This window comes from Ornithodoros turicata, chromosome 5, assembly GCF_037126465.1.
Source record: "Ornithodoros turicata isolate Travis chromosome 5, ASM3712646v1, whole genome shotgun sequence".
Classification (NCBI taxonomy): domain Eukaryota; kingdom Metazoa; phylum Arthropoda; class Arachnida; order Ixodida; family Argasidae; genus Ornithodoros; species Ornithodoros turicata.
This window is the reverse complement of record NC_088205.1, coordinates 8,365,518-8,390,136: the sequence shown is the minus strand read 5'-3', so window position 1 is coordinate 8,390,136 and position 24,619 is coordinate 8,365,518. Positions and strand designations below refer to the sequence as shown.

At 45.6% G+C, this 24,619-nt stretch overlaps 2 protein-coding genes across 7 annotated transcripts in view; one reads left to right on the top strand and one right to left on the bottom strand.

Annotated features, from left to right (window-relative positions):
- Nucleotides 1-423: 423 nt before the first annotated feature.
- On the top strand, nucleotides 424-10,601 carry LOC135393949 (1-acylglycerol-3-phosphate O-acyltransferase Pnpla3-like). The gene is made up of 9 exons (XM_064624321.1): nucleotides 424-922; nucleotides 5,025-5,257; nucleotides 7,075-7,140; nucleotides 7,918-8,067; nucleotides 8,129-8,246; nucleotides 8,336-8,500; nucleotides 8,583-8,718; nucleotides 9,137-9,256; nucleotides 9,558-10,601. The coding sequence occupies exons 1-9, from the start codon at nucleotides 763-765 to the stop codon at nucleotides 10,321-10,323; spliced, it is 1,914 nt and encodes a 637-aa protein (XP_064480391.1). The 5' UTR covers nucleotides 424-762; the 3' UTR covers nucleotides 10,324-10,601.
- Nucleotides 10,602-10,770: 169 nt separating this feature from the next.
- Nucleotides 10,771-24,619, bottom strand: part of LOC135393947 (myotubularin-related protein 13-like) — a 49,884-nt gene continuing 36,035 nt past the window's right edge. For 2 of the 6 annotated variants that reach the window (XM_064624315.1, XM_064624316.1), the window contains exons 24-40: nucleotides 24,533-24,613; nucleotides 24,300-24,466; nucleotides 24,210-24,230; nucleotides 21,595-21,861; nucleotides 20,372-20,431; nucleotides 18,046-18,218; nucleotides 17,741-17,917; nucleotides 17,102-17,206; nucleotides 16,357-16,542; nucleotides 15,887-16,285; nucleotides 15,084-15,332; nucleotides 14,905-15,003; nucleotides 14,591-14,834; nucleotides 14,330-14,488; nucleotides 14,117-14,268; nucleotides 13,070-13,201; nucleotides 10,771-11,889 (exon numbers count right to left, since the gene is read on the bottom strand). In XM_064624315.1, the coding sequence (XP_064480385.1) occupies nucleotides 11,797-11,889; nucleotides 13,070-13,201; nucleotides 14,117-14,268; nucleotides 14,330-14,488; nucleotides 14,591-14,834; nucleotides 14,905-15,003; nucleotides 15,084-15,332; nucleotides 15,887-16,285; nucleotides 16,357-16,542; nucleotides 17,102-17,206; nucleotides 17,741-17,917; nucleotides 18,046-18,218; nucleotides 20,372-20,431; nucleotides 21,595-21,861; nucleotides 24,210-24,230; nucleotides 24,300-24,466; nucleotides 24,533-24,613 (2,764 nt within the window). In that variant the 3' untranslated portion in view covers nucleotides 10,771-11,796. The remainder of the gene's footprint in view (nucleotides 11,890-13,069; nucleotides 13,202-14,116; nucleotides 14,269-14,329; nucleotides 14,489-14,590; nucleotides 14,835-14,904; nucleotides 15,004-15,083; nucleotides 15,333-15,886; nucleotides 16,286-16,356; nucleotides 16,543-17,101; nucleotides 17,207-17,740; nucleotides 17,918-18,045; nucleotides 18,219-20,371; nucleotides 20,432-21,594; nucleotides 21,862-24,209; nucleotides 24,231-24,299; nucleotides 24,467-24,532; nucleotides 24,614-24,619) is intronic. The other 4 variants (XM_064624319.1, XM_064624320.1, XM_064624317.1 and 1 more) reach the window with 3 other exon arrangements.

Genomic DNA, 24,619 nt, shown 5'->3' with positions numbered 1-24,619 from the left:
CGCACACGAATGTCTACAACGTGACTGTACACCGCATTCGACACAACAACTGCACAAAAAAACAGCAAAACAGACGCCCGGCGCAGTTGCGTTGGTTGCGTGCGCAGGTTTATCGGGGAAGGGCAAGCAATACGTAACAAACACGCCACCCTGTTCATCCAATCACAGCACGGTATCGCAGAGCGCGAGTTGGTTTTGCCGGTTGTGCCGTATGTATGTATCCTAGAGCTAACTTTACACGTTTACACACATTCGTCTGCAGCAATGAAAACAGAGTTTGCTCGCAAATATCATTATTTCTAATGAAACACATATCCGAAACACCTTTGTGTTGTGAAAAAATAGGCTTACGGATAGAAAAGTTTCTCTCCGTACGGGGAAATCCCCTCCCCGTCAAGAGAGGTATTAGGCCGCGTATGACGTCGGTGGTCACATTGCGAGGAGCGGCCGCGACCTTGGAATTGAGTTGCGTGCCGTTCGTTCACAGACAGCGGAATCTGAAAATCAGAATCACTTTCGTTGTGTCTAGTGGTGGTGTTCAGGTGCATAGGTTGACGCACGCGAATTATTCATAGCAATCCGAACAAGCTCGAAGAGTAAGGTGAGCGGAATCGCATCTCTCGCCTGCCTTGAACGATTTCACCGTCTTTCGGTGAATGAATGGGACAAAAGGTGTATCTCCAGAAGTGTGAAAAAAAAAAAAAATTGCCACAACGTCGACGCCTCGCGAGTGAAAGTTGTTACAAAGTGTGAGTTTGCGACATGAATGTGTCTTTTGCGGGTTGCGGTTTCTTGGGAATCTACCACGTTGGAGTTGCCAGTGCTCTTCGTGAATATGCGTCGCAAGTCTGCGTTGGAAAGATCGCCGGTGCTTCGGCTGGTTCGTTGGCAGCTGCTGCCCTCATCTGTGACGTACCTTGCGGTGAGTTTCTCAGATGTCAATAACGGTACTGGGCGTCGTAACATGACCGATCATAATATCTGTGTGTGAGCAGAACATCGCTTGTAGTAGTTGCGATGTCATTGTGATGAGATCGTTCGGCTCTTCTCAAACGAGACTGTGCCACCGTGAAGAAATTGAAGTATAACTTCCCAGTGCTGCTTGGCGTGTGTTCGATGTGCTGGTGTATCTGTTATTTTCGCACAGATTACGGAAAATATCCACGTTCCAGACTGCCAGTGACTGTGGCGGGTCCAAGGGGGGGGGGTGCATCGCCCCCCCCCCCTTATGTTAGACATTATTACCCTCGTTATGTTACACATTAGTTTTACGCCTCTCCCGTCCTTAGTTACGTGCTTCGACATAGAACCCCCCACCCCACAAAAAAGACCGAGGGTCTGGATCTGCCACTGCTTATGCCCTTATTTTTATTTTGTACTATCTAGGTATTTATATTCGCACTTTTGCTTTGTTGCTGGTCCCTTCCTTGCAAACCAGCTGTCGTATGTTACCATCTCTGTTCATTACGGTAAAAACCCGAGATAGGGGGAACGACGGGGTTTTTTTACCGTCATGAACTCCATAGTCACAGCTATACTTCCTTCCTTCCTAGCTTTACATTGCAGGACTAACGGTGGTCTGTACCAGTAACTTAGCTCCCGTTCGATTTTTTTTTATAAGCACGTGAAGACACGAAATAACACTGCTATTAACTTCTCTGTAGACCATACCAGGGACGCTACTTAATAAAACCACCGCCAATAGTGCGCCAGTTGAGTGTCAGTTCCAAAGGGAAAAGCCACTGTATCCCATCCAGGCGTACTGTCGCAGAAACGCTGGTGAAAAAAGAAACTTATTATTCGTCCATCTATGATGCGTCTCTCTTCCGCTTCTTTTTTAAATAAAAATAACACGATCATTATTAACAACATTGAACCGTTTGCAACCTGGCTCATTGCTCCTGGCTCCTTCGTCTGCGTTTTATGCGTCAGCGCGGTTTTTGTGTATACGCGCCTTCAGACAGCAGAGTTATTTCCTGCACCTATTTGGGGGCCTCTGTGCGTGCAGACCGCCGTACTTTTACGCAGGTCCAGTTCAGAACAAAACTCAGACCAGAATCTCCTTCAACGTGTTATCACGGAGCCGTGGGACCATAATTTGGCAGGGACCTTTTCTACTTGCTCAGAGGCTTCAAAGTAAAACAAAATCGAAGGGCAGTGGAATCAAAGAATGTTGTTTTTCTGGATTTTGAACAACGCCGTCCTGCATGTACAGCCTGGAAGTAGTTGTCAGGAAAGAGACAGCCGGCATGTAGGTGAACTGCTGCTTCCGAGTGGCTTTTTTTATATTTTGGCTTTTTTTTTTTTTTTTACCTTCGGTTGAGTTTTGTAAGTTTCTGTCAGCGGTAGAAATAGGTAGAAAATGTTCAGGACTATTGACATTTTTTTGAAGTTATCTTCGTTTTCATTTGGAATTGCTCCTGTGGACGTGGATAAATCGCAGGCGCACAGATATGAGCAGCTTCCAAGGCCGCTTACTTTTTCCTGTCTGAATGCAGCACTGGAAGTATGAGCGGTAAATGACCTTGCAGTCCGAGGCATGCCAATGAATGCATGTCTGAGTAAATGACTTTTGGCCTATATATTTCGCAGCCTTGTCCATGCGTTATGTGTACTGGGAGTGAAGGTTGCACAACGTTGCCACAATGCTGTACGTATGCTGCTGTCAATCGAGGAACCCGTGCGGAATGTGGAAATGGTGATTGCCTTAGTTTTTACGTCACAGCATCACGCGCCTTACACACTGGGAACGCAGCCAAGTCAGCACACCCCGATCCGATAGCAGACGACAATGCTTTGCCTGCACGCGAACGAGCATCAAATGGCATTGAACCGTGGATGGCGAAGCAGAAGAGATTCCATCCTCGTTGCTATGACGTGGGCAAAACTGTTTGCATTATTATCGGCGTCATCCACGCAGAGGACCAATGGCTTCTGCAGGAAGTTTGAAGCGCACGTTTCTGATCGTCCGTTTTTTTTTTTTTTTTTCGTGTGTTTTTTTTTTTTTTTTCCCTCTTCCTTCCTCCTGTTTTCCTTTGTTCACCACGAGTTTAACGAAATACACCGCAATGATGTCTGAAAAAATGTGAATTTACTTATATTTCACTTTCGATTCCATACAACAGAAAGTTCAGGCCGAAGCAGCACAACGCAGGAAATTCAACAGCACAAAAACGAGACACCAATGAACAACGCGCAAAGCACCTGTTCGACCAAAATATCGCACGAAGTGTATGTTGTGTCACGGCACATGTACTTGCATATTACGCTCGTACGTTTCTGATCAAATTTGCCGTATTTGGAGACAAAGAGATAAGACAATGATAGTTCCTGTTGTGTAGCGGTAAGTACAGCGCTGGCACCGCTGCCGAAGGTAAATAATGTGCGCGTGAATATGGGTCCGCAAAAGGGCTTCTCTTCGTATCTGAGTTAGCTTGAAAGGTGCTCGAAGCGCGCTGTATCATGACCACACGTGTTGTTCGGCCAATCAAGCAAACCTTGGAGATAGCTGCGTGTGGTGATTTAACTCACAAGAGCCGCTGAGGTCGTGACCGGTGCATCCAACTCCCCAAAGCGAACGGTCAAGAGCACTTCCGTGTGCGTTTTCTTTTTTTTTTTCTTTTTTTTATCGCTAGTGCAACCACCGCGGTTCTCTAAACTGCGTCTTATCGTCTCCTATTGTCACTACGTTTCAAGCAGCCGTAGCCTTTCTAAAGTACGACGTGGGGCTGGACTTCACGTGCGGAGATATTTCCCAAAACATATTTCGGATTCAGATGCGTGCGATGACCATGAGTTATGCTGCATTAGTTACGCAATAACGAAGGTTGTTTCCTTTTTCGCTGGCTGCATATTTTACCCGCAATTCCGCGTGCGCTTAGAGGTAAGAGTCATCATGTTGGATAGCGCGCATGAACTAAACATCCCGGTGCACTTCCTTGACGGATACGCCCACTTCATTCGGTAAACATCGCTGGATCGAATACAGTAACAAAAATATAACTTCGTACATAGAGTAACCTTTGGCCTGTCGGGGTGAAAAACTCTAATCATTATCATCATCGTGCGTATTGTTGTTGCTGTCTTGAGTAGTTACTCAACTAAAGCTTTGCGTTTTGAAACTCAAGCAACAGATGAACAGCGTTCTGTGAAGTCCTCGTTGTTTTTAGTTGGTGCATTTTATGAAGCTGCATTAAAGTGACAGGTTGGCGCTTGTGAATTAGACCTTAGCGAGTTGTAGTGTGTCGTACGCTATCGCCTTTGCGTACGTAAGGGATAGCGTTTATGGTTCTGTGCACGCCCATAACAGAGAGAGAGCTTCGCGCAGTGCCACTAACGCTATCTGTTACGTCACGTACGCTATCGCCTTTGCGTACGGTGTACTAAAACTCCCTTCTTTTTTTCTCGCAGTGCGCAAAAAAATCCGTCTTACATATAACAGGGAGATCACATTCCGCGGTGGGCACGTGTCACCCGAACCAGAGAAAGAGGGGGTTGCATTGAATATAGCACATTATTGTAGAATTAGCATATTCCACGAAAAGCACTTTCCGCACTTTCCGCACTTTCACTGTCTATGAACAGACGTATCGGAAAGCGCTGAAGGTCGCTCCAGAGAGAAGGCATTATGAATGAAGAAGTAGGTCAACGATTTATCCAGACACCCCATCCCGCGCTACCTGAGAATGGTTTGTGCAGGATTGTCATCTTGTGTGTAGGGAGGGGGGTTGATACCCCGCAAGGGGGTGAAAACCTTACCTGCTGGTATTTCGAGCTTTCCTGGCAGATATTTTGCGGGGGGTCGTGATGGTGCTGGGACGATCCCTTCTAACCTCCAAATCTTTTGCAACTGCGCCTCCTGCTTGCGATTCGGGATAATCCACCGGAGTTCTATTTGGCACGTGCTGGTGGACGAAATTCATCGCAAAAAAAAAAAAAAGCCCGAGTCCGGAGATCTGGAAACGTACCGCTATTCCTGATAGAACGATGTTTTTTTTTTTGTTTTTTTTTTTTTCTTTGAACAGGAGAGAGCACAACGTACGTACTACACATAGCTGTAAAGGCCCGCCAGCGAGCTCTGGGACCTTTCCACCCGGGCTTCGACGTCGACAGCATCATCCACGAGGGGCTTTCAAATCTGTTGCCAGACAACGCCCACAAGCTGTGCAGTGGTCGGCTATACGTTTCTCTTACCAGAATCTCAGACGGCAAAAATGTCCTCATCTCTCAGTTTGACACCAAAGAAGAGCTCATACAGGTTAGTGCATTCCTGACTCGTTATAATTATTCTCATACTTGAACTTGAGACTGCTAGAGCCTTGAATCATGCAGCGTGCGTACGCAGAAAATTCGCAGCCCATATTGGTGCATTGGATCAGTGACCCAAACGCACTCTTGACGGATGAAGTCTGCAAAGCTGATAAATTGACGCGTGCGTCAAAGACTCGGAAGGGATCTTCCTGTTGAACCGTGCGCAAAGAATGCGAACGGGTGATAGGAGCTCTGCATGCGGAACCGGAGTACCGCGCCTCGTGCATTCCGAATAATCGTACGACGAGGCGTTTAAACTTCAAGGTCACGGTGGCGCGGTCGTCGGTCCAGAGCGTTCGCACACTTTTTGAGCAACGTTTCCGAAATTCCGATACGCACTTCCCCAAGCAGCACAATGTACTGAAAGTCGAGTGCAATAGGGGTGGACGGTATGTGTCTTATCGACGTTCCTTATATATATATAGTTTCACGAGTCCGTTCAAGGCCTTCCACCTACCCGTCCACCCCTATTGCACCCGACTTTCAGTACATTTTGCTGCTTGGGTCTCTTCGTTTCCGTTTTATTCATTTGCGTGAGTAGCCCGTGTTATGCGTGACAATGATTACAGCAGATTTTTTCCTTTCTGGTGGGAAGTGGTTGAGGGAGAGGGCAGAGGTGGTAAGGGGGAGAGGGGTTCGTATGTCACCGCTGTCGTCAGGATCGTCTTATACGAGCTTACATCATTTTGCTTTATGCATGTAGGTATGTTGTTTCTATGTAACAGAGAGAGACGAAATGCGACATTGCAGCCACATACGTACACAAAACATTGGGTGTCAACGCCGAGGTACAAGTTGACCCTGTACGCTGCAGCCCTTGCTTTGGCTGCCCCTCAAAAGCCTTATCGTGATATGAAGTGTCGCCAGAACGTGGAGAATAAACAACTTGTGATTGTCATTAACCGAGAGCAAATGTGTGGAAACCCCATTCACGCACTTTATCTATCCACATACGTGAACGTAATCATAACCCTTGAGCAGTGGCGTATCTAGGGTGTGGCAGGTGTGGACAGGCGCCATGGGCGCCAGGTGAACAGGGGCGCCATTATGTGGTCGGTTGTGAATGTGCCAGGCCGGGCACTTAACCTGGCACATTCATAAATTATCTAAAGCACCCGCCATTAGAGAGGTTATAGTGTGAAACCTAGTGCGGACCACACGAAAACGCATCCCCAAGGACATCATGTTAACCATGTTGCCATGGGCGCAGGGAGCTCTAGATACGCCACTGCCCTTGAGCACAGACCTGTAACTGATTCCGATTCGGCGACATTAGTGTTACCGCGTCACACAAGAACGCCTAGCCCAAGCAGCACAATGTACTGAAAGTCGAGTGCAATAGGGGTGGACGGATAGGTGGAAGGCCTTGAACAGGCTCATGAAGCTAAAGAACATTAACAAGACACATACCGCCCACCCCTATTGCACTCGACTTTCAGTACATTGTGCTGCTTGGGCTATTACCGAACACTCGCACCTGGCAATAGCCTCTCACGGGGTTGACAACATGACGCACTCAGCAGTGATACGTAGCGAGATACGCCGGCGCAAGCCTTGGGGTGTCCCCTCGCGATAAGTGGAAGGGCATCCCACGGGAGCCTCGTCGTGTGGCGTGACGGTATCGCGTGCCAAGGAATACCCCTCCTGCACGCCCTTTTATCACGGCACTTTAGATAACGTATCGAGTGTAGCGTCACCACTTCAGATGTTGTTCTCGAGCACTGTTAGCAATAATGATGCGACAAATATGCCATAATTTTGTAGGTCTTGAAATGCAGCTGCTTCATCCCATTTTACTCGGGCCTTTTTCCACCCAAGATCAATGGCGTGGTAAGTTAAATGTTTTCGATGGCATGGCTGTGCGAATGTTCACTTTTCCTTTTTTTTTTCAAATACAGAGACGAATAATTGTGTATTCGATTGGAATGTCTCCTCGAAACCAAATACGTCCGAATAGTTCTGAAGTGCATCTGTACGTCCAAAAACGCTTTAAGAGAACGTATGCAGCAAAGAGTTCTGCTTCGTACGAAGATACATTGCATTTATACTGTATGTTCCTGCGTATACCTTCAGTTACACAATTATCCGCTTTGTATAGACGTCATAATTGCTTCTATAGTAATAGTATGTATGTATGTATAGAGCCTGAAGTTGTAATGTTTAACCCAATCCTACCCCAAATTTGCACCCCGAATTGAAGGTTGCCTCTTTACAGCAAAACCTGATTTTTACCAGGCAAGTTGCGCCCACTCAGATGTCTCTAGGAATGCACGCTAAGTTGTTTGGCAGCAAATGCAGTTACATCACCGTTTGCATCAAACCTGTACCAGTTTCTCCAACCAGTTTCTCCTCGAATTTAGCGTCCTGGAAGTCTTTTTCACCCGAATTTGCATGAATTTGGAGTATATGTCTATTTGCCAGATTTTTACCCCCCGAATTTAGAAAAACGTATTTCCCGAAAACTTCAGGCTCTATGTATGTATTCGCTTCGGATATTTATCCATTCGTTTGTTTTGAAATGACTATTCGTACAGCCATAAAAACAAGCTATTTTGAATTGCGCGCATCATAGAAACGTGTTCATCTCCTAACTTTGAACTGACCCAGGCGTACGTGGATGGAGGTTTTAGCGACAACCTTCCAAATTTGGACGAGAACACGATCACGGTTTCCCCATTTGCCGGTGAGAGCGATATCTGCCCCATTGATGACAACTTCAATCTGCTCCAGATCAACCTTTGTAATACCAGTATCACCGTAAGTAACTTTGTTGCATTACTCGCATCATCTGTGACTTAAAAGCGCAAATTACTTTCAGCTATCACCTGGCAACCTCTACCGTTTCACGAGAATCCTGTTCCCGCCGAATCCGGAGATTTTGAGTCGAATGTGCAAACAGGGCTTTGACGATGCCGTGAGGTTTCTTCAGAAGCAAAGTATGTAATCGTCGTCATAATCTTCAGATTTTTTGTCTTCGCATTTTGTTTGGTCAAGGATTAAATCATGCTGTCGCATTGCATTCCAGACATGATCTCGTGCACACGTTGCTTGGCAGTCCAGTCAAGCTTGGTCATGGCAGACTCCAACACAGAATCCGAATCGGATTCTCACCCGTTTGACGACTGCAACGAATGTAAAGAGAGACAGCAGTTGGCGCTGACTGAAAGTTTACCGGATGCAATCGTTAAAGGTGCGAAAATGTCACTGAAATTGTCAGATTTATGCAATCATTTGGTCTAACCAGAAATTTGTTCCCTCTTTTTCGTTCGCAGCACTTCAACATGCGTCGGACCAGCTCGACAAAGGTGTTATCAACTGGCTCTTTCGGCATCGCCCTATGAAATTTATTTCCTTCCTGACAATCCCATATGTCTTGCCAATCGACATTACTATCGTTGTGTGCTGCAAGTAAGTTCAAAGAAAAGTTAAATACAGAAATAAAAACTATAAACAAATCTTAGACAGCAGTCAGTGTAGTATTTCAAAGCAAAATCCTCAGGTCAGAAGCTGACGATACTTTGATACTTTAGCCAGTCGCTATCCATTTGGGTGCAGGGGGGGGGGGGGGGGGTTCTGGACACCGTCCTGAAGAAAACTGGACCAGATATGGTTTCGAAAGGGGGCGACCCCCCCACTGGAACAGACTGATTAATTCATTATTTTCTTGGGGGTGAGGAGCTGCAGGGATGGGATGGTTTCAGGTCAACCATTACTCAGTCTCTTCATGCGTGATTGGAGGCTCCTGACCATGGCTTTTGCTTCCAGCTCCCTACACCAAATCGCTGGATTTTCCGCACTTGACACTGTACTTGTTTCATTTCTCAAGGTTGTGGCAGTTGTTGCCAAAGCTGCAGAAGGAGATGCAAACCAGTTTGTACCAGTTGCTCAACGCTGCCAAGAACATCGTCACCAAATTCCAGGACACCAAGGGCCTGCACAATGCTAAGTAAGTCAAGTGGGCTGATAACAGCTTACCGGGAGAACACAAATACTTTGAAGTGAGTCTGTTGCTAGGAGCCATGGGCCCCATACAGGCACATATTTGGATGGGACCCCCAGATCAATATCTATTGCACCAGTTGTTAGTTACCGTAGGTATTTAACTGGGGGCACTGTACAGTGTGTTTGTACTATCTCCTTTAGGGCGCCCACTTCCAGAACCAGGAATAGACTTCCCCAGGGCGATTCATGTTCAGATAATTGCCCCCTTCGACATTCTTTAACAACTATTCTGCTCTTATTTGCAGGTTTTCGTGTCAGTTAGCCCTCACGGAATTCAACTACAGCCCCAACGAGCCAGTAGCTCCGAGGTCTCGACAACACACTCCTGCACGCAGCATGCAGCCAAGTACGGTAGCTGCACCCAAAAAACTCTCGGAAGGTACGAAGCTCCTTGAACAGCGGAGCCGAAGCCTCGAAAACATAGCTGCGGCTGTACCGGACGCGACACCGCCTTGTCCGCCTCAGGCACAGAGGAAATCCTACGCCGGATTGTCCTTCCAGCGAGCGCAGAAGGATACGGAACGTGTGATCGGCACTATGAACTTCGGCTTTACGATGAGCCTCTCTCAGCTACCACGGCAAGTTAAAGGCAGAAGTGACAGCCGCACGAGTGTCATCGAATCTCTACGAAAGCTCGAGGATCCCACCGAAAACCTAGACGCAATAAAACTGACAAACCAGGCCCTCGACTGGGAACGAGAGTGCCTCGAACAGGCAGAGCCACATAACGTGGACGAGTTCGACGAAATACTGAGGGTGACTCAGGACAATGAGGCACTGATGGCCTACTATTATACGGACGATGAAGATGGACATGAACGAGTCAGGGTGACCGAGATCTTCAGCGTTAATTCTAGGGAGGGCTCCGTTGAAGACAGTACCTCGTGGGATCTCGGAAACGTCTCTCGGCCATCTGCGTCAGCGTTGTCCTCGTCGGAGAGCAAGGTGCTTTCCCGGAAAGTTCCTCGTAGAAAGATGTCATTCGTGCCCACGTCCAGGCCAACGATTTGAGCGTCCCAACTTCTGTCGGTTTTCAAGGTGCTTCGCAAGTTGTACAGTGTGAAACAAAGACTGCTTACTGAGTTAACTGAACCACGTAAACATCAGTGGCTTTTGAAAGCTGTGGTTTGTGCATCTTTATGGTGGACAAGAACTGTGTACCCATGTCCGATACCTTCAAAGACTTTTCGTATTTATAGCATCCTAACTTATTTATGCAGGGCAGTTACCTGTTGATGTGACGAAATCAAAAGCATTCAGTAATTAATAAAGCTTGAAACATTCCATAATTCCATGCCCCTGAAACATTTCGTACGAAGTATATAGTTTGGGCCAGACCTTTTTCAGAGTTATATCCCAGGTTGAACCAGTTTTGTATCGGGAGTTCAATATCGGGTATAACCCTAAAAAGTGAGGCCCTATATATCGTGAAATTTTTTTTTGTGTGTAAGAATTCAGTTAAAAAGGACAATACATTTATTCTGAACTCTGATGTATCCTTTCATAATACCAGATCATCAACTTCACCTTTGATAAAAGCACGTGTACCTACATAAATCACTAGATATTTACATTATATAGTATATTGTTACATATCGTGTTCAATAGCTCTATAGAACATCATAATGTCTCTCATAGCCCGCTGAAAACGGTATCGCGGTCGCATATTTACAAAACACAGCAATGGTCGGAAACACAGAGGAAGTTGCACATCGCCTATAAGTGACTTTGCAGTGCAAATTCTAGTATCAGGTGCTAGGAAGCAGTTGCACACTACACTGTTACATGGCACATGCGCAAAGAGTTTGCCACGTTTTAGACGTGACACCGAAAAACACTCCGAGGCATCACGGGGCGAGAGTATTCTGGCAGTCGAAATAATGTTCCGAGCCTTTCTGTAGCACTTTCAACTGAACATTACATCGTATTGTCATATAGGAGTTCTAATGGAATGTAGAAGCACATCATAAACTCTCCCGTAATATGTGGGCACAGTAAGACGAGACCTGGAAAACTGCTCCGGCTATGACAGCATCGATTTCAGGGTCGTCCAAATTACGTTAAAATTTCGTAAAAGATTCTACGTTGGTATCCTACATGCCGTACAAGTCTTGAACGGAGAATTGCTCTCCTCTGTTGGACCGTAAGAAAATGGTTTTGTTTGAGCGCAACAACAAAAAGGAAGAGCGAGCCATCGGCTATCACACCCGCATGCAAGCTTCCTGGCAGAGACGCTCCTTGAGAAGGACACAGGTGTAATGCTAGCACAGCTTCCAGTGGCACACATTCTGCTGAGACCTTGGCATGATTTTTGAAGCTGGCACAGCAACAGTGCTTAGATGTTTAAAAAAAATGTTTTGTACAGACATGAATCTCAAGTGGTCGTGGCATTCCTCACCAACTTCTGTACCACGGATGCAACTTTTGTGCCATATTCAACGGTGCCGTACGATACTACGGTTCTGTTGAAGACGCCCCGTGATTTTACTGGAGGCAAGCCTGGATCTTCTCAATCCACTCCTGTGCCGCTGAGGCATCGGCAGCCATAAAATTGTACATGCGCTTGCTGGTCTTCACCTTGAAAAGTCAACAGAAAAACATTTTCTTTCTACTTTACAGACATTTCAGGAAAAAGGCAGGAGGAAAAGTGGATTCGTTACAGGTACAACAATAAGGGACTTATTACTGCACATGAGAGAATACACACACGTGCAAAACATGAGAAACAGAACCACTTTAAGGTTAATGTAGTGGTAATATAAAAACTAGGGGTGTGCGAATCCGAATATTTTAAGTCGAATCAAATATCGAATTGAATGGGGGAAAAAATTCCGAATACTGAACCGAATATCGAATATTCGTGCAAAATTTACAATATGTGACTTTCGTACTAAAAGTTTCCATTTTGAAGCACATGGCTTTAGCGCAATATTTCTGGCATTAACTGTCACAAGAGAGACATGCAATTCTTCCGTTTAAAGCCCCTACTCTTTAATTTTACATGAGAGTGCTTCCTGCTTTCCAGGTGAGCCTACACTTACTTGAGTGATTACTTTAATTTCAAAATTTTATGTCAGGCAGAAGCATGTTACACAGATGAGGCTGTAATTGCTTCAGACAACCACAGGCCATTTTTAAAACAAACGAGCTGGCATCCTGCCTCAGCTTTGCCATGAACACCCTTTAGTTTCTTTGCACTCGCTCTAGGAAGTTGCACTACTGAAATTTTAGATATAAAGGGCATCTTTAAGACACCCTTCTTGTTCGTGGGCTGTAGTCATTATTCGAGAGTTCTAACTTTTTAAAGGCAACCTCACAAACATCAAATCAAAGTCCCACGTCGGCACCGCTAAACTGCATGTGGGAGGGGCGCCACCCCTTCCACAGACGATGCCTACAAAAATAACTTTGGATAACGTTATCTCAAACAAAACACCATCCTGCCTGTGGCAACAAGGGCAATTTCGTAAAGCAGGCTTCACCTCATGCACAGAAGCATCAGGTGAAGCCCACCTTTGGGTTGTGTCGTTCATATTCCGGGAATAGTCGAATATTCGAAAATTCGAATATTGGATATTCGATTCGCATATCGAATAGTTCGAGCGTTTGATATTCGATTCGAATTCGAGAACTCGAATATTCGCACACCCCTATTAAAAACTACAAAAGTAAATGTCCAAATGCTTTGTTGAGGCTCTTCGAGAGCAAATTGGATTTTCTGAGTCTTAAGCAATGCCTCCTGGAGGAAAACACTTACATCAAAGAAGGACTTTTCATCCGCCTTTTTGGGTGCCCCTTGAATGAGGACTGCAGACGTTACAGAGACCACTTCGGAGAGATCAATGAGACCTTTGCAGTGGGAGTCCTCCAGGGCATCGTAATACCGCAGCTGAAAAGAGGTCATCCCTTACTGGTACTTTGGCCTTCCCAGCTGATTACCACAACAAAAGTCGTTATTATGACATTGGGTTTCTCTGAATCTTGCACATGCTGAACACCAGTACGTGTATTAATTTTGCTTGATGGTGCGCAGCTAAATGCATCAACACTGATGTCACCTAAGAACTACACATTTGACAAACCCTACCCTACGCTTGTTCCTATTTGGCTGCAATAGCTAGCCACGTCACTCTACGTTGTGACAAGTTGTGCATCCACAAATCTAAAGGAGTCCGCGGCGGTCTGTGGACGAAAGTCACCCCGCTACTGACAAGCAGCAGCACCACCAGCAGCTTCATTTCTAGCGACATAGGTTGAGAAGTGCCCAGCTCATCTGCCCCCCGGGAACATTCCAGCACCGTCTATCAGGACTCGTGTAGGAGAACATCATGTGAATGAGGTACAGCTGGCCACAAGCCCTATAGGTAGCACTCGGGGGCACTGCAGTATAATTAGACCCGTGTGTTCTCGAGTTTTATGTTTTTTGAAAATCAGGCAGAAATCGGGTTATATCGGCATATGCCGGGTGGAAAAAAAAAAGCTAGTCACTCAGTTCAGATGAACACGAGATGCCAAGCGGTCATGCTGAATGTGCAGTGCTTAGTATTCTCCAGTGCATTTACCAGTGGCCGAATTTGTACTTTGGCAAGTTCATCTTTGGGGATTTTAAGGTTTTACCGCGAGTGATGATGTTGGAAATCGAAGGGTAAAAGCAGGTTTTTTTTACTGGGACTAAGCCTACAAAAAGAAGCCTCTAAGTATAAATTTCTCAGGTGTAGTAACTCGTTATGTCATCTCATCAATCATGTCATCTCTCCCCCCATACAAGACGCAAGTCTTTTGTCTGCACTTTTGGAGCCCTCACCTGGTGTTTTGTAGAGTCCAGGACAAACCACCGCTGCTTCCAGCCCTTGAGCAGAGCTCCACGTTTGAACAGGTACCCCTCGTGGGTACGGTTCTCCGGGCAGTGGGACGAGAACTGGTCATAGTACTGGCTAGATGTGTGCATTGTTATGCCTGCAAACGTAGACATAACGTTACGTAAAGAAATCCTTTGAAATAGGACGCACAAACTCACCAGAGCTCACAGAGGCACTTTCCACATTTGAACCCTTCGAGATCGCCATGGACACCCCACCCACGTCGCAAATGGACGCCTTGTACTTTGTGCAGTTCTTTGGCACGGAGGGAAGGCATTTTTCGTGGCAATTGTATCCACAATCCACACAATGCATCCCTTTAAAAAAGAGAGAAAAGAAAGCTATGACATCATTATGACGTCATTATGACGTCATTAACGTAACCTTCAAACACACATCGCGTGACATGACCTACGAACCCGTTTTCACGAGACCCCACAGAATGCTCTTGCAGAAGTCACAGTTAGTCGGTGTCGTGTAGTTGTAACGCTCAAATCGATGCGGGTACACCTGTGGTGGAGTGGGCATGGCAGGTACCCCCGTTCCCATCCCCCCATCAAGAGTGCCACCGGCGATCTTTCCCCTCACGAGGAACTCGATCGTGGACCGTTTGTGCAGTGCCCGAGCGTGGGATCGAACCAGTTCCAGGGTAAACGGTGGCCCCTGGTGTTGGGAATGGACATTAAGTACATCGGGGCTCAATGTGTCTTCCACGTGTCAATGACAAACATACCACGGGGCTATCAGGTACAGAAGGTTCTTCAAGCTTGTTCCAGACAACGTGCCACTTTTGAGGCAAGTGGCCCAACTCTGTCTCTTGGTCATGTAGACCCTGCCAGGAGTGACATCACATGGATGGTCTCAAAGATCTGACATTCCAAGCAAAAGAAGCTTCAAATAAAGAGGACAAACCTCGAGAAGCTGCGTGAAGGCGTCCACCTGAATGCTCTGCACGTCCTCGTAATAGGGAAACAGGACCCTGCGTTGTCCTGGGGCCACTACCCCACTGGCAAACCCAGTGAGACCCGCCTTCAGGGTTGTTCCTCGCTCCAATGTACCGGACGAGAGTTCAAAGTCGTAAGAAGGTCCCTGTTCTAAAGTCTCTTCTAGATAGTATTCCCACAGCTCCAGGTTGGAGATGTTTGAGTATGGCCTCAGGACCTAATAAGTGCAAAGTAAAATACCATGTTGCGCTTTACAGCGGGACTGTTGGCTAAGTTTGACGATGCTGAATATAATACGGATATACTATAGCAATGGGACTGATTTCCGCCATCTTTAGTCAGGCACAGTCTCATGCCCGCACCGCCTAGTGCGTGCCTGGGGGGGGGGGGGGGGGGGGGGGGGGGGGGCAGACCCCCCCTTCCCCCCCCAATCTGTCAAGCCTAGCCTGACCTGACCTAACCTAACTAAAAGACATTTACCTGACCTAACCCTTTTATGCCCTTTTATGGCTTATGCCTTTCGCAAGATCACACATCCGAAGCCGTTAGGCTTAGCGTGGCCGAGTTTCTCCTGCTGTAGAAATGCTTCGGATGGTGTTATTGAAATGCATATAAAAAAGGTTCTAGGCCACATAATTTTATAATTCTTATATCTCTAGACTCGGTATATGGCCTTCTTTCACTTCCACAAATTATTTCAATTTTTAAACGCACTCACCGATTTTTAAAAGCCATCAGCCCCACTGCTACAGTACAGCCGACCAGACATACCTCATCCTCCAGATTGGCACAGTACCAAAAGTTATAGAAGACGGACGACTTGGACCACAACCTCTCGACGTACTCCCAGAAACTGGGCGCTGCGGAAGCCCGTGCCGCCGCAGTTCCCGCCGACCCAGCGACGCCGTCGTCGTCCGAGCCGCTGTCCAGGCTGGCGGAGCCCCCGCGTGTGCCAAGGAGGCCCGTCCCGCTGCCTCCGCCAGCCCTGAGGTGGGATCCCCCCACGGGGATGCTGCTTGTGGAGGACACCGTGGGGAGCCAGCCAAACTCGGCTCGCTCACATTCAGAGTCAAGCAGGAAGGTGCGGAAGCGACACGAAACGTGGTGGTAAGCCAGGAAACGGAGGTAGTAATCGTTGAACTCAAAGGACATGGGAAACTGATGCAGAAGCTGAAAACGTACAAAGAAAAATGTAAGTAAACCACCAACCAATCACAGAGGGAGAGGCTCCGCCAACTAACCTGGTGCACAACGTCGAGGAACTGCAGAAAGACAGGAGCAAATCCAGTAGCCGCAGCGGCGGTTGTTTGGTTTCCCCTGTAGGTGAACCTGTGTCCAAAGGCGAGCCACTCTTTCTCCAGCAATACGCGGAAGCCATCCCACGTGCGATAAAACGGGTCCAGACAGAGTTGTGCAACGGATGACACCTGCGGATTAGTTCAGTGTTTCGAGCGTTCATCTCTAGAGCCCGAAGTTTTTCGGGAAATATTTTTTTTTTTTATATCCGGGGGGTAATAATCGGGTAAATAAACGCATGCTCTAAATTCGTGCGAGTTCGGATGGAAAAAAACTGTATTCGGGGAGAAATCGTGCTCAGTTACTCAAACTATCTGTACTGGTTTGGTACAAACACTGATGTAGATGTGTTATCTGCAAAACAAGTTAATCTGCATTCCTATAGACACCTCAGTGAGGGCAATTTGACTGGTAAAAATCGGGTTTCGCCCCGAAGAGGCAACCTTCAATTCGGGGTGCAAATTTGGGGAAGAATTGGGTTAAACCCTAAAACCTCAGGCTCTATTCATCTTCAATGTAGTCGATCCTAATCTCTCTTTCAGAGGGCATAACGAGAGTTACGCTTTTGTCCACCATGCCATCCACTGGGTAAATGAGACACTCTAACGTCTTTTGAAAGCATCATCTTTGGAAGGGGCCGGACATCCAGTAGTAAAGGATGCTTCACCTGCTCTGTGTGTGACAGCTTACCTGACATGTGAAATCCCAGCCATCCTCCAAGCACAGAAGTACAGAGGAGCCCTGTACATCCATAAGGTCCACAACAGCACCAGAGAGCTGGAGGATGCACTGCAGCTGGAGTATGAAATGGAACTCTTGTTACACGTAGGCAGCTACGTGAACGCATACCCGTCATGCATGAACTTTGAATACAGTAGCACGAAACAAATACGGATACCAGTAGATCAACAATGAACCCCATATATAAAAAAGTTAACAAAAATAATGCTAAGAATTTGTGTGAAAATAATGATTGCACAGAAATTGCAAAATGTCTCAAAATGCTTAGAAACTCAAAAGTAGCTTCTGCCACAACCTTTTGATATGCCGACAGATGTGACAGTACCCTGCGTGACAAGACTCTACGGCCATGATAAGTTGACGAGTTTTGCGACATGTACAACCAAACAGAAAAGGAAGTGTCTGTTCATCATGACAGGCTATGTCAGCTACTAGGGCTTGCATCCCAATAATTGGTGCTTCCAAGGCAAACTATCAATTAGGCCCCATATCAATTAGGTTGTGGAAGTTCCACAACCTCTCTATAAAATCCATCTGAAGCTCACTCAAGATCGTATGATGAGGCACTTCATATGTGGGGTACTTTACCTGGTTCAGCCATTCAGAGCCTTCGACCATCTTGTAGAAGCTAACTTCTGGGCTAGCGGGTGAAGCACTGGGACAGCATGCACGCATCAGCTTCTTAAAGCTCGCTTTTACTTGCCGAGCCTCGTAGTACTCCATGGGGATGAAGTCACAATTGGGGTAGGACTCTGCTTTTACCCCCTACGCAAGAAAGACTTCACGGTAAGATGCTGCAAAAGTAATGCTGTTTGAAATTCTAAAATTAATACGGTTGCGCTTGTGTGTGCTAGAGTCGTAGAAGAAAAGTCCGCAGACAGTGTATCTCTAACCTTTATCTGGGATTTTTCCCCGAAGACATAGAGTGCCACCTTGTGGAGCGTGTGAACACCATCGTGAGCACCGTCCACGCCGTCCCCAAAGCGCGAGGCTCTCAAGCTGAACTCCGAGGTTAAGCTTCCCGTCGATCCATGGCGACGATCCTTCAAACTGCCCCAACGTGACTCTACGCAGAAGGATGATAGTTAGAGCCTGAAGTTTTAGGGTTTTACCCCATTCTTCCCTGAATTTGCACCCCATTGTGCTAAGCTGCGGGTCACATAAATAAACTCAGCACTGACAAGTATCGTAATTTCTGAATGCGCTAAGGATACAAATAAAGAGTGGCATCAACTCTGCAGCTCACATTACTCTGTATGTAAGGGGTGGAAAAGAACATGGAATATTCTATGTTGCATAATTATCACAATAGCCTAATATGACTAGGGTTCTTCGTTTTCGGGTTAAACCCAATCTTTCACCATATTTGCACCCCGAACCAATTTTCTGAAATTCGGGCATAAACGGGTTTCTCCCAGAATTCTGCAAGGTCTTCCTAATTTATATACCTTCACAGTGAGGCACGAAAGGGATGAAATCATGTTATCAACCTTAATTCTTAAGCATCAAGGAAACACCTCAAGGTCTCCTGTCAGTCACTTCCTAGGCAGTACCAAAGGCCAGCTTTTTTCGGACACGCGTCGGAATTCCATCGTTCATCTTGGCAGCCTGGCAGCCAAGCAGCTTGGCTCACACGATTTCAGTTTCATCCAGAAACTTCCGACAGCATAAAACGCATGACAGAAGCCGCCCGGTTCTTCCATATTTCCTTTAGAAAGAATCACCAGATTTTTAACCCTCGAATTTCAAAAACAATAAAGCCCGAAAATGAAGAACCCTGAATATAACCCATGCTGAGAGCACTTTTTCTTCCTTGTCACCACCCCTCACATGCCATGATACCACGAGGTTGGCGTGCAACACAAATTTAGCTAGGGGTGTGCGAATATTCAAGTTCCCGAATTCGAATCGAATATCCAATATTTGGTTTGCCGAATATTCGACTATTCGCCGAATATGAACGACACCTCCCGAAAGTGGGCTTCACCTGATGTTAACCTGCGTGAGGTGAAGCCTGCTTTACAAAATTGCCCTTGCTGCAGGACCAGCACAGCTGATACTGTGTTTAGTTTAAGATAACGTTATCCAAGGCTAATTGTGTATACATCATCTGAGGAAGGGGCGGCGTCCCTCCCACGTGCAATTACGTGGTGCCGACGGGGGACTTTGATTTCATGGCTGTGAGGTTGCCTTTAAAGAGTTAGGGCTCTTGAATAATGACTGCAGCCCACGAACAAGAAGAGTGTCTTGAACGATGTCCCTTATGTTTATTTATTTATTTATTGACACCTCAAAGTTTCAGCAGTGCAACTTCCCCAGGCGACAGCAAAGAAGCTAGAGGGTGCTCAGGGTAAACCTGAGTCAGGATGCCAATTCGTTCGTTCCACGAATGACCTGAAGTTGTCCGAAACAATTACAGCCTCATCTGTACTCTCATCTGCCACCGCCTGACATAAAATTTTGAAACGAATATAATCAATCCAGTAAGTGTAAGCTCACCTGAAGAGCAGGAAGCACTCTCACATAAAATGAAAGGCTAGGGGCTTTAAACAGAAGAATTGCATGTCCCTCTTGTGACAGTTAGTGCCAGAAAAATTACATTAAAGCCATGGGCTACAAATTGCAAACTTTTGGTGAGAAAGCCATGTATTGCAAAATTTGTACGAATATGCGTTATTCGATTCTACTTCAAATATCTGGATTCGCACACCCCTATAATTTACATTGCATATTTCGTTGAACGTATTCCTGCCACCACATTGTGTTTATTTTCTTTTTATTGTTTATTTTTCTCTGTGTAACTCTCTCTCCAGGGGCAATTGGGAGTAACCAGATTGACTGATTCCGTGATTGATCTATGATGTCAATCACACAGGATGTGTAATGTGCACTGCCACATGCTGCCATATGTTGTTTCTTTCATCTACAGTGCAACTCACACATTGGTTCTTCCTTTTAGGTGAAGAAAACTGGGCATGCAGGTTATACATCAGTGCACGACATACAGTGCAGATGTGCGAAATCTGCCTGCCGGCAAATATAAGCCTTTAAAGTATATAAACAACGGATACATTCAAGACCACAATAGTAGTGCACTTATGGAAAAAGAAGCGATGTAACGTGGTTTTTTTTTCTTCTTTTTCTTTCTTCTGTTTTTGAAGGTATCATCACAAGTGTAGGCAAAATCAAATAGAGTGCAAAGTCTCGTGACATACTCACTTTGTGTAAGCATGAGGCCCCTGTTTATGTTCATGAACATTTGGAAGGGGTCAGTATGTTCTAGAAAACAGTAAACAAAAAATAGCAGGAAGAAAGAAACGAAAAAAACAAAGACGAGGTGACGACAGGAGTGAACGAGTGAGTGAGAAGAGGGAGAGAGAGAGAGAGAAAAGAGGCAAAACACAAAATTAGAAAGAACAGCCATCAAATCTGTGAACATAACACATTTCTGCACCACACTTTTCAGTAGACACCACGTATGTGCTCACAAGCGTGCCAAGCAAAAACACGTGCAAATCACAAACAAGTTCGCGTAATGTGAACAGGCTTTGCACCCACATGCATAGCTTTTGTGTAATGTGAAGTCGAGCCCTGTTAACATCAAAACCGGATAGAACTCTCACCTCTATCTTTGCTCCTGAAGACTCAGGATGAATTTACGCTAGAGATTATCCATATATATTGTAGAACTAAAAACTAAGGGTAAGAATTATTTGTTTTCTGTAATCTGGTATTTGTCGATTTGTTTTCTAATGTGCAACGTGGATGCAGTGGAACAGTAGTAAATAGTTGCTACGATATAGCACCTATGACAGAATTGCACACTAAATGTAGAACAACCTCAGACTCTCATTAAAAGGTCCCTAAACTTAATGTAAGTAATTTGCACATGGAATGACACTGGAGTCCAACACAACACTATTCAATGTACAAGAGCAGTATAATTTCTCTGGTAACTACCCCTTAATATTAGAAAAAAAAAAAAAAAATTATGTCATCACTGGACGCATCTGACTGAAAATACAATACGCTCGCATACAATCTTAAAAAAAGGTGTATTTTAACTCCTTTTTGGAGAGTACACACTTGCCTCATATACCACTCCCTTTGGAGTGTACAATTACCCTCCAGTAGGGAGTTAAGGGGTCTTCTCATTCCTTGAAGAGAGTGAGGAGACTCTTTTTTGAGAGTAATTGTACACTTAGAAAGAGAGTGATATATGCAGCAAGAGTTACTCCCAAAAAGGAGTTAAAATACACCCCTTTTTTTAAGAGTGTACCTTGCAATCCGCATGAATCTGTTTTTGCGTGTTTACAAAAAGAGACTTCACAAAAGTGGAAAGTTGGGCCAGTTGGTTAACCAACATAGCAGACGACAAGCGAACACACACAAAACAAGACGCCGGACGAGCTCTTTCAAAAGATGTTTCATAAGAAACTCACGACGTCCGCTTTTGCCACCCGACGAGCGTAAGCTGTTGACCGCTTTCTGAAACGGGTTGTGCGACCGTCGAGAGACCTCCGGTGTTAGTGTCGGGAAGTTGTCGTGTGCCCCGTCGAGCACCAGCGAGCTGATGCTGAGAGTCGAATCGTGCACCCCTGCATTAGCCCCGCCCCCTGGAACTCTCTGTTGAGACAGCGGAGTGGCACGAACCACCGCTGCCAGCAGCTTCTCTTGTTCGATCGACGCGGATGTTTCACTTGCAGTGCCTGCGCAACGTACAACACATGTTCCGCATCAGAGCCAGAGAGGTTGTTTATTCAATCTTGCGCACATGCTAATGCATCAGTGTTAACGGGAAAAATTTGTTAGTGCCATCTTTATAATATTTATTTATTTATTTGTAATTTATTTTATAATATAGTTATATATATAATATACTTAGACCCTGAAGTTTTAGGGTTAAACCCGATTTTTCCCCGAATTTGCACCCCGAATCGAGGTTCACCGGTTTAGGGTTAAACCCGATTTCTGCCCGCAAAACTGCACCTAAGCGAGGCACCTCTCGGCAATGACATACTAATTTTTCACAAAATACACGGTTGGTCTCAACGTCTGATACTCTGGATAGGCTGTACAACGAACGTTTGTTCGACAATGGAGCCCGATTTATCCCCAAATTCAGTCTGATTGTAATTTTTCCGCCCGAATTTGCATGAATTTTCGACATCAAGTGATTGACCTGAATTTCCCCCCCCCCCCCCCGAATTCGGAAAAAAATAAAACCCGAAAACTTCAGGGTCTAAATATACCATACTTTATAGCATTTATTTATTAATATTTATTATATAATATGCTCACAAATGGGTGTTACATGAGGGGTGGGTGGGAGAGAGAACAAATAGATGCAGAACATCGTAGCTTCAGATACACAACAGTGGCGGAAAACTAAAAAGTCGTGTATGGAAACAAGCAACTGGGGTAGGTCATTCCAATGAATAGTAGCGAGTGCAAAAAGGAAGAGACAAATGACAAGCAATACGGTATGAGTTGCGAAATGGAACTTGTGAAAAGAAAAACAAAAACAAAAAAGTTTCTACAAAGTGAAAGAAAACATAAGCCTAGCAGGGATTTAAGGAAAGTGATACATGAGGGGATAGGCATACTAATGAGATAAAATAGAGTGAGTAGCATGGTTTTGAGAGGAGATTCCAGTAGATTAACAAGATGTGGGTTTCAGGGGCCTGATAGGGGGTCTCAGATGCTCAAAGCGCAATTTAAATTGGGCCTGATTAAAGCTGGATATTTACAGGGACTTTGTCACTAGTCTGAGGTTCAGATGGGTATATAACTACCCAAGTTTCTGGTTGGTATCACTGGCAGTGCAGAAATTAAACCAGGAAAAATTAGTGGAAGTACTACACGTACATGTTAAGAAAACTTGATAGATATTTGACGTTCATAGCACAGATTTCAAATGGCTTTGACTGTCAAACCAATGAGTTCCTATTCTGCACATGGAAGTGAAACAGAAATAGTCTCAAACTACTTATGTGCCAGAGATAGCCGTACTCAGCAAGAGGAAAGCATATCACTTGTAAACAAAAGATAAAGGAAAGCAAAAAATGCTTAAACACATGCAGCTTTTTTCCCCCTGCTTGGGTGGCACTACGCACAAGATTGTTCAACATCTCAAGTATATCACAATTAGATGGCGAACTGAAGAATCCGCACTATGGTGCCATTGCTGAACATACTTGCATGGAACAAATGTGACACAAGTATTATTCATAGACAACCAAGGCATCCCAAACCAACTGATCAGTCTTGGGAAGCACTGCGCACTTTTCTCAAGTTTTCACAATAATTACATTATCGTGGTGTCACTATGCTCGTTATGTACTGTACATACATAATCTGATGTCACAATTGCACTAGTAAGACAGTGAATATTTTCTTGGGAATGACCCACAGCAGCACCCATCTCTTTCAAATCGGCGTGAAATCAGGTGTCTGCCCAGCGGACATATCATAACTAGGGCCTTTTTTTTGTTTGTTTGATCAAACCCGGTAAAATCTGTCCCCCCCCCCCCCAATTCGCATCGCTGCCATTGTGGGTAAAACCTAACAAGCTCAGAAACCTAACTTGGCAAAATGCCAATTCAGCCACCAACACGCCCCCAACAACACTGGATGTCCTCTGGATGTACGCACAATGTCCTAAGAAATTTGTACGTCCGACGGATATCCTCAGAATATCCACAGGACATACGAATCCGTTAGGACATTACATCCAGAGGGTATTCGGCATTGTGGGGGAGGGCACTGGAGGAAATGTTAAGCACTGCACATTCAGCACAGCTGTTCCACATAATGCCTTCATCCAAAATGCGAGACTCGCTGTTTCTTTGTGTTCCTCCCGAATATTCTACTTTTCACACGATTTTACCGTGTTTTACGGTGCCCGAAATGGAACCTGATTTTTACCTCTCCGATTTTCAAAAATCGTACCCCCCCCCCCCCAAAAAAAACACGAGGTCCTAATCATAACACACTATAACATGACTAGTACTACTGAGCTTCACCACAGCACAAACACCTTTCGGTGGCACCTTACGCAAAGAACGAGGTGAACCTCCTGCAAGCAAAACACCAGTCATTCCCTGCGACAGATCTTTCCACAGACTATGGAAAAGACTTCACTAACTTCCGAATGCTTTGTAACATGCACGTGCGCCACGTAAAAGACGAAAGCACGTACTCGAAGATGTCGGATGTCCCTTGAGCATTCCCATGACTCCCTTCCCGTGGAAACCACTCGCTCGCAGGAGCAGGGCCTTGGTCGAGGGATGCCTCCACGTTACCGCAGGAAATCTGCGTTTCGGAAAGGTGAAGCTGAGTGACCTTCCTTTAACGACCTTTCCCTTTCCATCCACATACCTTGAATGGCGATAGCAGCGTGACAGCTTCCTCACGCTGTCGTCGGAGACACTCTGCGGCACGACCACAAGCGACGGATAGCTGCGA

Coding starts and splice junctions, on each gene's coding strand:
- LOC135393949 (XM_064624321.1), top strand. CDS start 763: ATGAATGTGTCTTTTGCGGGTTGCGGTTTCTTGGGAATCTACCACGTT. Junction 7,141..7,917: donor CACCCAAGATCAATGGCGTG/GTAAGTTAAATG, acceptor GAACTGACCCAG/GCGTACGTGGATGGAGGTTT. Junction 8,068..8,128: donor TTTGTAATACCAGTATCACC/GTAAGTAACTTT, acceptor AATTACTTTCAG/CTATCACCTGGCAACCTCTA.